This window comes from Seriola lalandi, unplaced genomic scaffold, assembly GCF_002814215.2.
Source record: "Seriola lalandi dorsalis isolate HSWRI2012SDOR001 ecotype SW California unplaced genomic scaffold, Sedor1 jcf7180002055008, whole genome shotgun sequence".
Lineage (NCBI taxonomy): Eukaryota > Metazoa > Chordata > Actinopteri > Carangiformes > Carangidae > Seriola > Seriola lalandi.
The window spans coordinates 1,230,617-1,246,666 of record NW_019525551.1 but is presented as its reverse complement, the minus strand read 5'-3'; the positions used below and the strand labels follow the sequence as shown (position 1 = coordinate 1,246,666).

General features: G+C 42.2%; 2 protein-coding genes and 1 pseudogene across 4 annotated transcripts; all 3 read right to left on the bottom strand.

The window, feature by feature from the left end:
• Positions 1-310: 310 nt before the first annotated feature.
• On the bottom strand, positions 311-1,925 carry LOC147817172 (fibronectin type III domain-containing protein 11-like). The gene is made up of 2 exons (XM_087171541.1): positions 1,767-1,925; positions 311-1,084 (listed from the first exon to the last, which is right to left on the bottom strand). Exons 1-2 carry the CDS (start codon positions 1,923-1,925, stop codon positions 311-313), a joined length of 933 nt encoding a protein of 310 aa, XP_087027667.1.
• A 2,397-nt stretch (positions 1,926-4,322) lies between these two features.
• Positions 4,323-6,016, bottom strand: LOC111647654 (pleckstrin homology domain-containing family F member 2-like; annotated as a pseudogene). The gene is made up of 2 exons (XR_015436576.1): positions 5,677-6,016; positions 4,323-5,425 (listed from the first exon to the last, which is right to left on the bottom strand). The product of XR_015436576.1 is annotated as a pleckstrin homology domain-containing family F member 2-like (transcript).
• A 3,445-nt stretch (positions 6,017-9,461) lies between these two features.
• On the bottom strand, positions 9,462-15,488 carry pop4 (POP4 homolog, ribonuclease P/MRP subunit). Of its 2 annotated transcripts, XM_023397281.2 has the most exons (8): positions 15,381-15,487; positions 15,312-15,348; positions 14,548-14,606; positions 14,048-14,277; positions 13,859-13,936; positions 13,110-13,171; positions 11,662-11,763; positions 9,462-10,939 (listed from the first exon to the last, which is right to left on the bottom strand). In XM_023397281.2, exons 2-8 carry the CDS (start codon positions 15,316-15,318, stop codon positions 10,803-10,805), a joined length of 675 nt encoding a protein of 224 aa, XP_023253049.1. In that variant the 5' UTR covers positions 15,319-15,348; positions 15,381-15,487; the 3' UTR covers positions 9,462-10,802. The 2 variants fall into 2 exon arrangements, with proteins under 2 accessions (XP_023253049.1, XP_023253048.1); XM_023397280.2 differs by having other exon boundaries at positions 15,312-15,488.
• Positions 15,489-16,050: the final 562 nt, after the last annotated feature.

Here is a 16,050-nt window from a genome sequence, read left to right as displayed (position 1 = left end):
ATCTCCTTGCTTTTGTTTCCCTCTGGCTGTTACCATGGTCAGGTTATTAGCACTTTGGTCAACTCTGCTTGTTTTAAATGTGCTTTATAAATAAAGCTGATTTGACTTGAAAAAAGCTTCCACTGTGTCATGCGTTATTGTAACAAACCATTTCCTCCTGCACGTCACAGTCTTCAAGTCAAGAAAAGTTTATTTGTAATAAAGTGGGTAAAATATTGTTCTCTGTGTAAACAGGCTGTGGTCTCTCTCTCTCTCTCTCTCTCTCTCTCTCTCTTTGTCTCTCCCTCTCTCTCTCTCTCTCGTGTGGCTCTCATTTAGAAACGTCCAAGGTCTTCAGTGTGATGGTGTCAATCCACATTCCATAGACCAAGTTGATGGCATCTACTCTCTTGACAGAGAACTGATAGTACCTGTCAGAGATCAGGTCGTTCACCTGTATGTTGTACGACCGACTCATGCATTTGGAGAACTGCCCGTGGTCGTTGATGGTTGGATGAATGCTCTTCACATGGATCTCAAACTGTTGGTTTGGCTCCTTAGGCTGTTCACCTGTGACCTCCCAATACAGGTACACAGAGGTGGACGTCACACGCGTCCTGAACCTGTCAAATATCACCGGCATTTTCATGGCTACTGTTACGCTGAGCTGTGGGACGGGAAAGTTTCCTGTGTTGGGGATAAGCTGGTTGTGAAGGTTCAGTGGGCCCAGAGTCTGGGTCATCCTTCTTTCAAAGTCCCCGAGGTCCTGGTGGGTCTGCTGGAGCTTCTGCTGCATGGAGGCTGCTGTGGTAGCATCCACCAAACCCTGGTTGTACTTAACAATGAAGTCCTCCAGCTCCCTGCCGCCTCTCATGATCTCTTGGTGAAGCATTTCCAGGAACGTGAGGAGGAGCTTCACCTGGGTTTTGGCCATCGTCATGGCGCCCTGCAGCCTCTGCTGGTCTATCAAAGACCACACGGTGCTGTCAGACAGATGTAATGTGTGCTGCTGCTGCTGCTGGTCTGCGCTCGGCAACAAGTCCTCACGCTGGATCTCCAGGTAATACGAGCCCCTGTGCATGAGCTGCAGCTCCTTCTGCATCACCTGCAACACAGCACAGGTCCGTCAGTCTACAGGTGCTCTGCTGGGGGCTCCACCCTCACCTCACAGTCCTCACCCCTCATCCTCACCCCTCATCCTCACCCTAACAGTCCTCACCCCTCACAGTCCTCACCCTCACAGTCCTCCCCCCTCATCCTCACCCTCACAAACCTCACCCCTCAGACAGCATATTAATCCTGAAGTGAAGGTGTGTCACTAACTGTAGTCAGGTTGAAGCTGGGTGGGGCTGCACTGGGAATGGCAGGGATAAAGTGAACCTGAAGAGGAGCCGCAGGAGAGTGAGGAGGCTGTCAATCAGGACAGTCTGGACACGATCAGACCTCTGATCAGGAAAACTGAAAACACCTGATGTTTTCCTAAAGTCTTGTAGGAACCAGAAGGATTTTATTGGCCCCCTGATTCATGCAGTGAAATGACACTGTAAATCACAGGCTGTATTATTCATGTGAAGGAGACACCCTGACTGTTCAAATGGGAGTGAAGCAACATACTTTGTCTTTTCTTGTTTTAGTGTGTTTTTTTCCGCTGTGTGTGAGCTGAGTGTTCACACTTTATATTCTAATGCAGCTCATGTGGGCTCTGATGATTCAGATGTAATTTACAATGTGATATACAAGTCCAATAACATGTGGTAATAAATCATTTTGCATTATGATTCACTTACCATGACGGAGTTGTCACTGAGTCTGGTGCAAAACAGCTGGAGGATCTGGTCACGAATGTCTGGGGAGATGTCTGTCTGTCCCCTGACCTCCTGAGCTCCACATCCACCTGAGCCTGGACAGTCAGGCTTGACTTCATCCATACTGACTGTAGCATTCATAGCTGTGAAGGTAAGCTAACACACAGTTTGTCATGAGTCACTTAAAGTGAAAGTGATTATGGGAAAAATGAGACATTACTTCCACGACTGAATGTCGACCAGTGCAGGGAAATAAAAATTATAACCAATAAAATCATCACAGATTATAAGTGTGTCTATAATCTAGCTGCTCACTATAACCACTTCAAAATCCAAACCCAGCAGTCAATCACAGTGATCAGTCAGCACACCTGTCTACATCTGTCAACTACACATCAAACTGAACTCTCTTCATCCTCTCACACAAGGAAATATACATACATTTTGTGGACAACTATTCAAGAGTCAAGAGGATGGTGGCGGTCACAGGATGAGCACAAGGAGAGGTCCTGACATTAAGCTCGCAGAAGCAGCTAATGATTGTAGACTGTATTATCATATGATGTGCATGTGCTTTTATCATAGCAGTAACAGTAACAGTGACAAACCCAACAAGTTAATGCTCAGTCACTGTCTGTGTAAATCACATCAGTAGGATTAAGATGAATACACATTACCCTATGTTTTATTAGTTAGTTAATGCTAGTTAAAACCTGAAATTATCTACCAACCATAAACTAAACAAGACTCAGCTTCATATTTCATTCATACAACAGTAATTAATCCTACCTGCTTCCTCTGTTCTTCTTCTGTTGTGCAGTGCAGCTTTCTGCTGTCTAGTTTTATAGTGACTCCTGTTTATAGGTAAACTTGTTCATCTGCATGGTTACAGTTAACTTCCATGGTTACCATGGTGACAGAATGGTAGCAGCAGCCTGAAGCATCTTCAGGTTCTCTCAGACAGTGTTAATGTGGGTGGTGGACGTTCATATCACTGATACTATTCAAGACTCTCAAACTCTACACTGAAAGTCACAGGCTGTGTCCAAAATCACTCACTACTGCTATAGTCCACTATATAGCCAGTTTGCCATTTTGTAATGATGTCTGTATGTATAGTGAGAATTATTCTACCTTATAAAATGCATCATGAAAAGTGGTGTACAACCAGACAAAGCAGAGAAAGGAAGCGGCTCACTTTAAATTATTTCCTGTTTCTGTATCACGTTGGTATCTCCACCTCCCCGACCCTTTAGGAGACCAGCAGCAGTCAGTCCACTCCAATGGGAGAAGTGAATGTGATCACAGATTATGATTTTTTCTCCCCATAGTCACCAAACTAAATATTGAATCTTCAGAACAGATCAGGAGAAAATTAACTTAATACAAGACTTGTCTCTGTCTCTGCAACAAACTCTCCTGAGATCACAACCCAGATCTCTCTTCTCTCTGTTGGTTCTGGTCTGGTTTCACTGCTGCAGTAGTTTTGCTGTCACTTTCCAACCTCAAAAGTTTAGAGGAACCCATATCTGCAACCATGAAAGAGTTAAAACTGAAATAAAACTTGTTTCTTTGCTCAATAACACTCTTATTGTTATTATTATTATTGAACAGTTTTTGGAGGGAAAGCCGAGAGTATTAGACCGATACAGGGGCGGATGTAGAGAAAATGTCATGGGGTGGCACGGAGACTTTAAAAGGTGGCAGAAGTATCAGCTATCAGTACTATCAGCACAACAGAGAATAAGTCATGTCTGTTGATCTGAACAAATACTTAAACAGATATACCTGTGTCACCTCTGGCTACCATCCTAGTGTGGCTCTGATGGACCACTGAGCCAAAACATTATGGCCTCTCAGAATGAAGGGAATAACACTGATTATTGTGACAGAGTGGGTTCTTATAGTCACAGTGTCAGATGTGGGAGAATTGGGCAGGTGAAACGACCTGAGCGACTCTGACAAGGGCCAGATAGATGATTGGACCAGAGCATCTCAGCAGTGGTGAGTGCCTACTGACAGGATGCTGGAGGGGAAGATCTACAGATGCTCCACCTTGTAAATTGTAACTTTATAAACCCTTTACTGCAAGTAAATGTATGACTGATGTTGTAGTCAACTATTGAGAAAGGTAAATCGGCTGAAAAGGAGGGAGGATGGGATTGTGTATTAATTCAGATCAGCGATTCTGAGGAAATGTGTCAGGTTTAAGTCATTGTTATTCCCTTTGGCTGTGGGTGGTTGGAAAACCACTTTCTTGTGAAGACTCTGAGTTCTGGGCTCCCTGGAAGGAGATCAGATGCTGTACTGAATACAGAGCAGAAAAAAACTCAACCTCTCAAGTGTGAATGAAATCATTGAAGAGAGGCTGTCAGTTCTTCTGCTTCAGACATGGCCGCTCTGGGAGCCTGATGGTTTTTTATAGGTACAAAAATACAAGTTGTGTTTTGTTTTTTTCGAGCACAATGCACCAAATTATCAGTAGGTGGTTGTTATGGAGACCAGGACACTGGACAGAAGGTGTATATTAATGTCACATGTTTTTACCATGATGAGTTCATTTTATTACTTTTACAGGTTCAAGCTTCTAAATTCACTAAATCAGGAGACAGTTCCCACCACCATGAAAAATCATCATCACCATGAATAGACTTCAAAGAGTCGTCTGTGTGGGTTACTCTGACAGACAGACCGGATCTATAATGTAACCTTCTGACGTAGTAACAGACATAACTTTTATCTAGTTCGTAAGAAAAACTTTATTGTCCATCATTCATTTCAAAGACAGATATTAAATACACAAACACTGACATGTACACAAAAATGTAGTCAGGCAGACTGAGGCCCATGTGTTCCACTGATAAATTATAATAAATAAGAAATTAATACAATAAGACATAAAATAATCAGAGAACGTAACGTGATGATCACACAGCAGCATAATGAGAACAGAGCAATGTTTCACATACATGAATACAGTATTTTATAGTTTTGCACATTATTGTCTTCTGTTTCTGAGTCTGAGTTAGAACATCCCATGATACAGAGTCTAGGTACAGAAAAAGGCCTGAGTGAATCATGATCTCATGTCCTCACTTTTGAGGTAGACAGAGTGGATCCAGGAGTACCTCCATCTGCACCTCTGCCTCCTCTTCTTCACTGGACACTTCCACTTCATATTCCTCTGAGCCTTCTTTCACAGTGCTGCTATCCCTCAGATTAGTTTTTTCTTGGATGTCTGCGTCTGTTCTCAGAAGACTCATGTGAAACAGGCAAGCAGATCCTCAGCCGCTTGGTCGGGTGGATGTGTCTGATCATCGCTCGCTTCTTGGAGCACACGCTGCAAACCACAAAGCCACATTTTCTGCAGTGGTGTCGACGCTGGGTCATGGTGAATTTATCAGAGCAGCGCCTGCAGACTGCTGAGGCCTGGCTAGGGATCCAGGTGATGGGGAAGGTTGACTTAGATCTATGGCCGCCGTTCTGCAGCAGTTTGGACTGGCATTCCTCTATGTGCTCTATCCAAGCTTGCTTCTCCTCGTAGGAGGCAGCTGCCACGTGGAAGGACTTGTGTGGTGTGTGGATCAACCACTGGTTCCTCACTCTCACATCATCCTCCAGGTCCTCCAGCTGGATGTCCTCTAAAATGATGAAACAACTGTGAGTTCAAATGAGGAAACATGGCTACAGAACCTGGGAGGGTCAACAAGAAAACTTTTAAACAAAGCCTGATTTGGAAAGACTACAGACAGTCTGTGTCTCAGATTGTCTATTTATTGGTGTTGGAGTTGTACCAGACTTTATCAAGTCATCTGAACAATTTAGCTGCAAACTAAAGCACAGCTGTGATCAGAGCATCCTGACCTGCTCACAGTGTGAACCTGCTGCTCACCTAGATGGATGATCTGCTGGTTCTTGTGCCAGAAGCCTCGCAGGATGATGCTGCCGTACACAAGCACGTCGTTAAAGAGGAAGAAGACTTTTTGCTTTGGCCCCCGGCGGCACTGCTTCATCAACCTGCCCTCTCCAATCAGAACCCGGCCCGGCTGGGACAGGGGCTTCCCCAGTCGTCCGAATGAGTGCTCAACAGCATGGATCCGCTCCCAGTTTTCCTGAGCAAACATTAGCTGGTCTACCATGGCGCCAGTAGGTTCCTGTTTTCAGTGCTGTTGTCTGAGTGTAAGTGTAAGATGTTGTCATGTGCTGAGCTCGTCTCTCTATTGAAATGAGCAGCCAAGCAGAGTTTTAATCTTAAACCCTTTGCTCTTGCTGACGTAATGGAAATTTTCAAAGTAAATTCAGACAAACACATTCAGCAGGAAGTGAGTTGAAATCAGATAAAGTGACACAAGACATTCTGAGGAAGGAGAAGTCATTTTCTACAGACAGTTGACACATAAGTCATGTCTTTTCTGTGAATGTATCTGACTGCCTGGAGAGAGATGAGTGAATGTACTGCATCACCTTAATTCCAAATAAAAGATGCAGCAAAGATGAAAACTACATGAGATAACCTTTATTTATTTGGATGACAAAAAATGAGAAATTAAAAAAACAAATCAGTAAAAGTGGAGAGTGAAATCTTTTCTACTGTTAGTGGAGACTGTGGATACAGTTAGGCTGACCTGACAATAACTCATGTTTCATAGCTGCTTTACTGTCAGACAGGATGAGCAGCTGGAGTGAAAACAGGCTCCCACACACACATCTGGACAGTCTGCTGCTTTGATGCAACGTCACGAAACTTTTCTTCAATCCAACTGCTGAGCGTGCAACTTATTTTTTGTTCATTTATTTTAATTGACCTAAGGAAATATACAGTGATTCAGGTAAGACAACAGCACAAAAACCTTAACGATGACATAAGTATGAGGTCGAATATGAAAACAGCAAAAATGTTCAAAAATAAAATTCCTTTAAAAATTAAGGAGAGAAAGAAAAGGTACAGGGTTACAGAAATATACACACTGAATGTGCAGACTAAGCACGAGCAGCACAGATCAGCAGAGTGACAGTAAAAAGGCTCCAGTGAGCAGGAAGAGCCTTTTTTCCACTTTGTCCATGAGAAAAATTGAAAGCTGCGTCAAGTGACTTTTTGGCCACTTTGGAGCTCTGGAAGAAACTAATAAATACACAACATACAGTATGACAATGGTTTATCACTACTTCATTCACACTGTTACCTGCATAATAAGCATGTTCACGCTTCAATGATCAGTAAATTCTGATGAGTCATCATCGTTTTTGCAGGTGAAAACACACCTGTAATTCCAGGCTCTCGGAGGGCCCTCAGTGTCGTTACTGGGTAGAGACACAGACACATTGGTTTCATCTGATTCATTAGATCTGTTGTTTTTGCACAGGTGTAAACTGTGCTGAGATACAAAGTACAGTATTTCTGATTCAGGTAAACTAGAGTCAGATGAAACAGGCACCTCTGAAAATGCTGCAGCTTTAATTCAAATTCAGTTTTAAGTGTCAGAGTTTTGAGATTTCTGTCTCCACCTCAGTATAATGAGGAGAAAAACCATTTTGTAATTTGGGTGGAATGACCAAGAGCAGACAGGCCACAGTGTCTCTGAGTGAAGTCCCAAAACACACATAAGAAACACATCTTATTTTTCACTATTGCAAAAACACAGTTCCTGAAACTAAGGCCCTGTTTGTCAGAGCTCCACACACACAAACCAAAACCATTTACACAAAATACAAAACATGTTACATCTCTTGCAAACGTAAGCACTACATCAATAACTAAATAAACTCTTAAATAAACGATACTTTATCTTCCAAACTTTACAGACAAACACCAAATATATAGATCCTTCCACTACCAACTGCACACGACTGTGCTAAATCTAAATCTAAATCACATTTCTACTTTTCTAGTGATATATGCTAAGTATAAAAACACTATTACAGTACTGTATGTTTTTGATATTTCTCATTTGTAGCATGCTGTAAATATGAACACAAACCCAATGGTGAAACCAAAGATGACATGAACATACTGTACAGTAAAATACAGTAGGTCTATACAGTATTGCAGATAATGTCTATCCTGGCTCTGATGTCATCTGTAAGAATTGTCCTATTTCTTTTGACCTGTCCTCTGTCTCCTCTTGCTCCTCTTCCTCCTTCACTTCTTCCTCTTTCTGGTCTGCCTCTTTCTCCTCCTGCTCCTTCTCCTCCTTCTCCTCTTGCTCTTCCTCTAATTCATTCCAAAATTGTCCTCCATTGTTGGTCACACCAAAGAGCAAACCTGACTTGTATTTATGGTGATCAAGCTGTGATTTCTGTGTGATCTGATTGTTTACGTGAGTCTTCACATGTGCATTGTGAGATCAGATGATTGCTAACTGAGTGTGGTCTTTCAGTGGCAGTGTTTAGCAATTAACACACAAAGGCCTTCAGTTTTGATGATGTATGGGTTTGGTGTTTTGCATCACATGCGAGGCTGAAAACGTGCGTATAGTTGTGCAAGTCTGGGCTGACATTTTGCTCCTGTCGAGTTTCAAAATCTGTGCATTATTTGTGGTTTTCGTGTGTAAGCGATCATAGAAAAAAACTGTAATACATCTTAAAAATAGCAACACAAATTATTTGTCAATGGCAGGCAGTTGGCCTGTTTTTACCAGCATTTAATCTGTAATAGACGCAGAATTGTTGAGGAATATAAAAAGGCTAAATTCAATATACATGAAAGCTTTTTTGGAGAGGGTGTGTCTGCGCTCATCTGCCAACTAAAGCCATGCTGACGGTCATGAGACAAAGTACAGGACAAATTTGGACGCTGACCTGATGAGAAGTCTGAGGAGTTATTTCACTTCACATTCCTGTTCATGTCTGAACTGAATTAAATGGTAATCAGTGCAACAGCTGTTGAGACACTTCAGTCTGAATCAAAGTGGTGGATCGGTTGATGCTGACGGACGCTAAGAGACGTAGAACAAACTATATTTCTTTTTTTTTAATTATTTTTTTATGCTTTTATTGACAGTGCAGTAGAGAGAGACAAGAAATGGGGAGGCAGAGAGAGGGGGAATGACCGATGCAGGACTCGAACCAGGGCTGACTGTAGCGAGGAGCTTAGCCTCTGCACATGGGGCGGATGCTCAACCAACTGAGCTACCCAACACCCCACAAACTATATTTCAAGGCTGTGCGCATCTTGGGGTCCTGGGTCCCTCTGATTAACAAGAAGAAGCCAAGAAAGTTTGGCCCCTGAAATAAAAGTCAACTATAAATAAAAACAACCTCTTCTTTTACAAATATATTTTCACCTTCTTTCTCCTCTGCCTATGATCTGTCCTACCTGAAGCAGGTACTCACAGAGGCTGGTTGGTTGGCTGGTCTAACCCCAAATTAATTTAGTGCACCAGCAAACAGGAAGTGATTTTTGTTTACGGACACTTGGTGAGTGGCAGTTTAATATTTACTCTGCTATTAACTGGCTTGTCTTCCGCAGGTCCTGAGCAGCTGGATGCTAGCTGCTAGCTGCTGACCTTGTTTGGCTGCTGTTTGTTGATGAGCAGGTGGTGAACAGACACTTAGAAAGAGCTGAGCACTGCTACTGAAAAAAACATGAGATAAATGTGGAGTGAAGAATAGTAAAGAGCTAAAGCTAAAGAACTAAAAGAGGCTAAAACATCCCAGAGAGCTGAGGATGTGCACAGCTGGAGAAAATCAGTTACTTTATTAACATCACAGGACAAATGGCAGAAAACTAAAGGAGTGCATTGAGGACAGAATTTAGATTAAATAAGTTTCCCAGCAGACACTTTGGCTTAGGCGTTTTGTTCTTTTCCTGCTGTGATGTCAAAACACTATGTGTGCAACTTAGAAAGAAAAGGTGTGAGCCGTTTCAACCTTAAAGTGGTTAAAGTGAAATATGGTCACATCATCCCTCAAACGACCACAGACTTCCTCACTGTTCTACATCATGTTACTCAATGAGGCCAGTTCCCTCTTACCATCATGAGGCTTTCTGAAATTTTATCTTAAATGTGAGTTACTGACCAGCTGTGAAGTTATACACTCAGATGAATTAAGCATGAGATTAAACCAGGTTTTTGGATCAGCACCATCACAGACACCTGCAGAAGATACATTTTCAAACGACCTCTCGTCACATGACTCGTACAGGAGAGCAAGAGTGTGAGAAACTCATCAGCAGGAGACATTCAACAGAGCAGGCAGACAAAGTGCTGTTACTCATAAACAATGCTGAATGTATCCAATCAGAAAGAGTTCACATGCACCAACGCATTCAACACGTTCTTTTAAAAGGAAGTCCTGCATCATGTTTCCCACAGACAGGAAGAGACAAGGTTACAACAAATGTTTACTCTGTCCTCACACATCACTTTATAAAACTAAATCAGTTTTTATAAATACTAAAATTTTAACTCAATGATCAGACGACAGTTCCTCTTTCTGTGAACTAAATAAAATCATGTTTTAGTTTTTCACTGCACCACTGAGTACTGTTACTGGTGTCTTTTACTTAGGGCTGTGTGTTGTCTGAAACTAAAAGCTGATGAGATGTTATGTTACTGATACAAACATGATACTTATCTTTAAGAATATAAACAACATTTTCAAAACCCAAATCCTAACTTATTTTAATGTAGTAAAAGTAGATGAACTCCTCAAAGTCAGCATTTTTTCCTTTGTCTTGAAATCCAGAAACATCAACTAAAAACATGTTTGTTTAGCTTTCAGTCCGGCGAGCCTCATCCAGCGCCTGTAAAAGACAGAATGGATGTTCACAGCCTTCTAACAGACAGATAATATCTGACAACAGATCAGAATCACACTGTTCATGTAAAGGCAGCAGCTGTCAGACACTCCAACTGCTTTTTAACCACAACACCCCAGCAGCCAAACCCTGTCTCAGTTTTTCTACAAAGACCCACAGGAGCAGCAGCTCTGTGTATGCAAAGTCTAAAAGTCAGGATAGCCCCGCCTCTGCTGAATCAGTCTTCCAAAAAAGACTGGAAGAACTGGAAGGTGCCGTCACAAGTCGATGGTTCCTCTGACTTTGAACTTCTTGGCGGAGCGCTCGCTGGCTCGCTGCTCGAACCTGCTTCCATAGATGTGAGAGACGAAGCCGTTGATCTCCACAGCAAACACACTGCTTTTCTTCGGGATCACTAGCACACATCAGGGGGAGGGGGAGAGGAAACACAGGAGAAAACCATCATTAACGATGTCATCAGACCGGGAAGTCCGATGCGTTATGCATTATACAACCTCATCATCATCACAACTGCAGCTACATCCACCACTGAGCCCAGCAATGTCACACTTAAAGTCACTGGGTGTGTCCACTGACTGGTGGTGTATAGACTGTTCAGCTACTGAGGCTGAATATCTGATATCAAACAATGTGATCACTCACTCACACACAGTAGTTTGGCTGTTGACAGGTTTTGATCTGATCCTCTAAGTCAACCTGCACTGGAGTAGGTGAGGAGTTCAGCGTAAATTACCATGACGATTTACCTGGTAACAAGTGAACCACCGTCATAGGACTGAAAACCAAGAGTTAAACCTGAAATTACCTTGATAACCTCAGATCCTGCTTCATAGCACAGACCTCAGGACCCTGGACCTGGCTCACCTTAATGCACAGCAGTTCTTTAGTTCTTTTCAGTTGTTTCTAACCAGTGAACCAGTTCCAACTGTGCTGCTCCTCTGACATTTCAAAGTGTCTGAGGTGTTTACAAATGCAAAACAATAAGTACAGCATGGTCAGAATCAGAAATGTGAATAAAAAGTGTGTGAAGTGGTAATACACAGTTAAGTTTTCTTGTTGTCACTGTTGAAAGCTACAGGTGAGCTTCAGTGAGCGAGACAGGTGCAGCTGTCTGACCTTTCAGTCTGTCCTCCTCGGTGATGATTTTGAAGACATGTTTGAACTCCTGGATCAGAATCCCTGTAGTCCCCACATATGACGGACATTTAGAGCGGACCACTGTGAGAGTGGAAACAACAACACATCATTAGTCCAACACTGTCGCAGCTGTCACCGTCTGTGTAAACAAACTTCAGGTACTTGTGAGGTTTCACTGATCAGCATGAGAGATCACACGTCACAGTGACGTTCATTCACTTTGCTGTAAGAATAACTTTGTATCTATGTGTATTGTGTAGAATGCGGGAAAGTAATGAAAGTGAAAACATCAGGATAAATGGATTCCAGATGTTCTGAGGAGGACCTCTGTTTGAACAATCATGCTTCTTTTTCCTTGTCTCCAGGAAAACTATAAAACTACATATTCTGCTCGATTCTTTCTCCATCATCTGCTTCTGTCTCTCAACTTCAAACTTTCCCACCCACCAAAACATAATCACTATCCAAATTAGTAACATCAGTACTCCTCTAGACGACAACGATGGATGACGTGAGACAAGCAGATCTCTTCCTAGACAGTAAGAATAAGGGGGGGAGAGGAGACCAAGAGGAGGAGACCGGTCACTCTGAGCTCCAGAGAAACTTCCCGAAGGAAAACCATCACTGCAACTTTCCACTGATCTGGGATTTATGTCAGGAAGTCCAGACGAAGCTTCTCCTCAGTAACAGTTTGTAAAGAAGCAGCTAAAGGACTGTGAGACTGAGAGAAACCAGATTCTCTGGTCTGATGAGACGAGGCCTGAACTGTCTGGTCTTATGTCTCAGAGTCATGTCTGGAGGAAACCAGATGTGATGATTAGAAGTTTCTCCATCTCCACTCAGGATCTCTGGAGCTCAGAGTGACCATCTCTACTCCCTGATGTCTCAGTTAGTCCGGGTCCATGTTTTTGAGCCTCAACATAATCCTGTCTCTGAGCTTAACTTCAGGAGTCATAGCAAAGTGTCTGAAAACTTATGTCAATGTGATATCTCAGTTTTTACTTTTTAATTCCTTTGCAAAAATGTTTAAATTCAGTTTTCACTTTGTTACCATGGAGGGCTGAGTGTAGACTGATGAGGGAGAAATGAATTTAAACGATTAAACGAGTCTGATACTTGCTGAGTGTACCATGTCACAGAAAATCATGCTCAAGTCCAGGAAACAGAACATCTGGAATCCATTTATCCACTTTCCTCAGTTTCCCGCATTCAAATACACATATATACAGAGATGTTCTGAAAACACACAACTATAACAAAGTGAACAAATGATAAAACAAATCAATAATCACTAATTTTGCCTTCATAGTGACACACACTGTTCAATGTCCATGACAAGACAAGCACTAGAACTTCAGATGTTTGGCTGTGTGAGGCTGAACGTCATCACACAGTGATGTGAACTCTAGAGGAAACTAAACCTGTACCTGTGATGATTGCTCCGTGGAAGTCGGCCTTCAGAAGCTTCTGCTGCACAAACTGTGGACTGCTGTAAACACAACAGAGGTTTATGAGACTGAATGAACACCACACGCACTTTGGTTACTTGGTTTTTTAAAAAAAGGTGTCTGAGGTTATTCTAGCAATGTTTTTCCAAAATCATTTCAAATAAGAAAAATTCCAAAGCTTGTGAAGTAAATCGAAGTGGAGTATAATAGTTCTATTAAAAATGTTAAACTGTATTTGTCTATGCTTAGTCGAGACCAATACAGTTTGAAATATTTTGAGGATATTACACCAATCGCCATTATTGTAGCTGCATTGGAGATCTGTTTTCCATTCATTCTTTTATCAATCTTATCGTAGACTGGCCAGACTGTATTTAAAATAACATAAATAGAAGATATCAAGCCTTCTGTTGTGCAGTCTTCACTAATCAGGAGCTTTTGAAATCGGGATTCCGGTGAGATTTGTGGAAAATCTGTGCAGCTGTGAATCCAGTGTCTAACCTGGAAGTATCTGAATAAACTATGATCTGAAAGATTAAATTTTCCTTTAGCTGTTGAAAATTGGTGAAGATGTCATGAGTATATGAATCTTTTTGCCATTATAAACACAGTTTTTTAAAGTTCCATCTGCTATTGAATAAGGGATATTAGGGATGTCCCATAAGGGAGAAAAACATACTTTAGTTAAAGAGGAACGTTAGTGTTCACACATGCGGAAACTGGTTTACCATGTTGGTTTCAGGCCACCGCAAAGGTCAATGATGTACTGTCTCCAGAGTTCATGCAGAGACAGGAAGAGCTTGTATCTACAATGATAATGATACAAACAGTGAAGAGAGGAGAGAGGAGGAGCACATGGGTACATGGGAAAAGTTGATGACACAGTAAGTGTCCCATCCCTCAGATCCCTGACCGACCTCTGGTGCTCAGGCTTGAGCTGGAAGATCTTCAGCGCCCTCTTCTGGCAAGCATTCAGGCCTTTAGCTTTCTTGCTGCTCCTCTTCACCTTGCCCTTCTTGGGCCTGGAGTAGCCCAGGACCACGGCCTTGTGGCTCAGCATGGTCTTCAGGTCATGACGTGTGTGTTGCTGGATGCTGCTCTTCAGGAAGGCCTGGGTGAAGGCTTCAGCCTTAGAGCTGCTCTGAGACTGAGACAGAGTTGTGACAGATAGACTTGGTGAAGCAGGATCTTTAACAGTTTAACACTAAACTTAACAGACTCTCTGCAGATCATTGTATTTATCCTGAACATGATGAAGGTCAAATCTGAAAAGAAGATTATTTTCTAAATTACTTTGATTGTTTTGCTGTTAATATTCAAAATTAAATGAAAAATGTCTGCACAACACGACTGGACGCTGCAGGAGAGACAATGTATCTGAGTTACACAGTTCCACTGCTCAGAAGTATCTGCTCACCTCAACACCAAGAACCTTCACCAGGTCACCAGGAAGCTTGGCTCGAACAAGAGCTTCAGCTGAAAGGAAACAAACAAAACCAGTGAAACACAAAACCTGATCAACTCACTGAGGCAGGCACTGTGCAGTCATCATGTGACTCACCGACCATATGATTTATTAACATTAAAATGATTGTTTACAGGTCTAAATGAAGAATTTACTCCTCAAATTGAAAGATGCTCTGTCAATACTGAAACCTGGATATTGTATCAGCACAAGCACAAGTGGAGGATGACAGAGGCAGCAGACCTCTCTCATGAGCTTGGGTAATACCCACAATTCCACATGCCAAGGTACAAAACACAGGAAGCAAAGTGATGACGGTCAGATGAACTCATTTCAATCAGATCACCATGGTAACCAATGCTGCATGGAGCTAACATGCTAACTGCAGCAGATCAGACTGTCAACAGCCTGACTGCTGACCAATCACTGAGTAAACAGAGTTTACAATAAAGTGACCAATAATAAAGATCAATAGATATTTTTATAGATCAGTGTAATCGGCTTTCTGTTGCGGAATTTCCCGTTTCCAACAACAAAGTGTAGGAAAGTTTACCACCGAATAGCAGTTAAGGACAGTTAGATGATTCTATAAGAACCAGAGACAGCCGAACACACAAGACACACCTCACTCACACTTCGACTTCGTTCCTACACGTATATTTCAGAGTGGTCCTTTACACCGTTACTTTACTTCCGTGTTCCATAATCACACTCACCGTCCATTAGTCCGTGTTTGTGGATTTCCCGAAGAAGACGTGATGAATTCAGCCTTGTCTCTGGTGAAGGAAAACACAGAGATCAACCCACGAGACCACGCTCGCGACACACGTCGGTTGGTTAATGTTAGGGTATAAGCATGGATGTATTATAAGACCATCAGAGGCAGAGTAGGGTCTTATTTCCTCTTCCCTTCTACTGAGGAGTATCCTTCACTCTGGCGGTGCTGCCACCTGCTGTCAGCACCACGCACCACAGGCCATTAGAGAGACGAACAATCCCATTTCCCACACTACGGTCAGATTACAGTTTTATGCGATTGATTACACACTAAAAGTGAATGCTTTGACCAAAACATCAGAAACCTTAACTTTTGAAACCATGCCTTAAACAAAGCAACCAAAAGTACATACATATACATATTTTCTACTTTACACGTTGTTTTCAATTCTACAGCGCACACGTGCAAAAACACTACACACTTTTTCTTACATCAGACACTTCGGTCAAGATTTAAATCTTGCAATCACTGGGAAAACACTTTTTTCAAACTGGAAAAAACGCACCTGATATTGGCATCACCCACATACACAGCTGAAAACACTCAGTCTGAGCCTTAGTGCTACAGACGGAGCTCAGGTGAGCTTCTGTGAAAACTTTGCAAATATGGAAGTAGTGAGAGCGAGAGGAATAAGAGGAGGTTTTCTCATAATTTGCAATTGTTTGAAGCCATGTAGA

Coding starts and splice junctions, on each gene's coding strand:
- LOC147817172 (XM_087171541.1), bottom strand. CDS start 1,925: ATGAATGCTACAGTCAGTATGGATGAAGTCAAGCCTGACTGTCCAGGC. Junction 1,085..1,766: donor TCAGTGACAACTCCGTCATG/GTAAGTGAATCA, acceptor GCTGTGTTGCAG/GTGATGCAGAAGGAGCTGCA.
- pop4 (XM_023397280.2), bottom strand. Junction 13,937..14,047: donor CTCAAGCCTGAGCACCAGAG/GTCGGTCAGGGA, acceptor TTATCATTGTAG/ATACAAGCTCTTCCTGTCTC. Junction 11,764..13,109: donor CCACGGAGCAATCATCACAG/GTACAGGTTTAG, acceptor CCACTCTCACAG/TGGTCCGCTCTAAATGTCCG.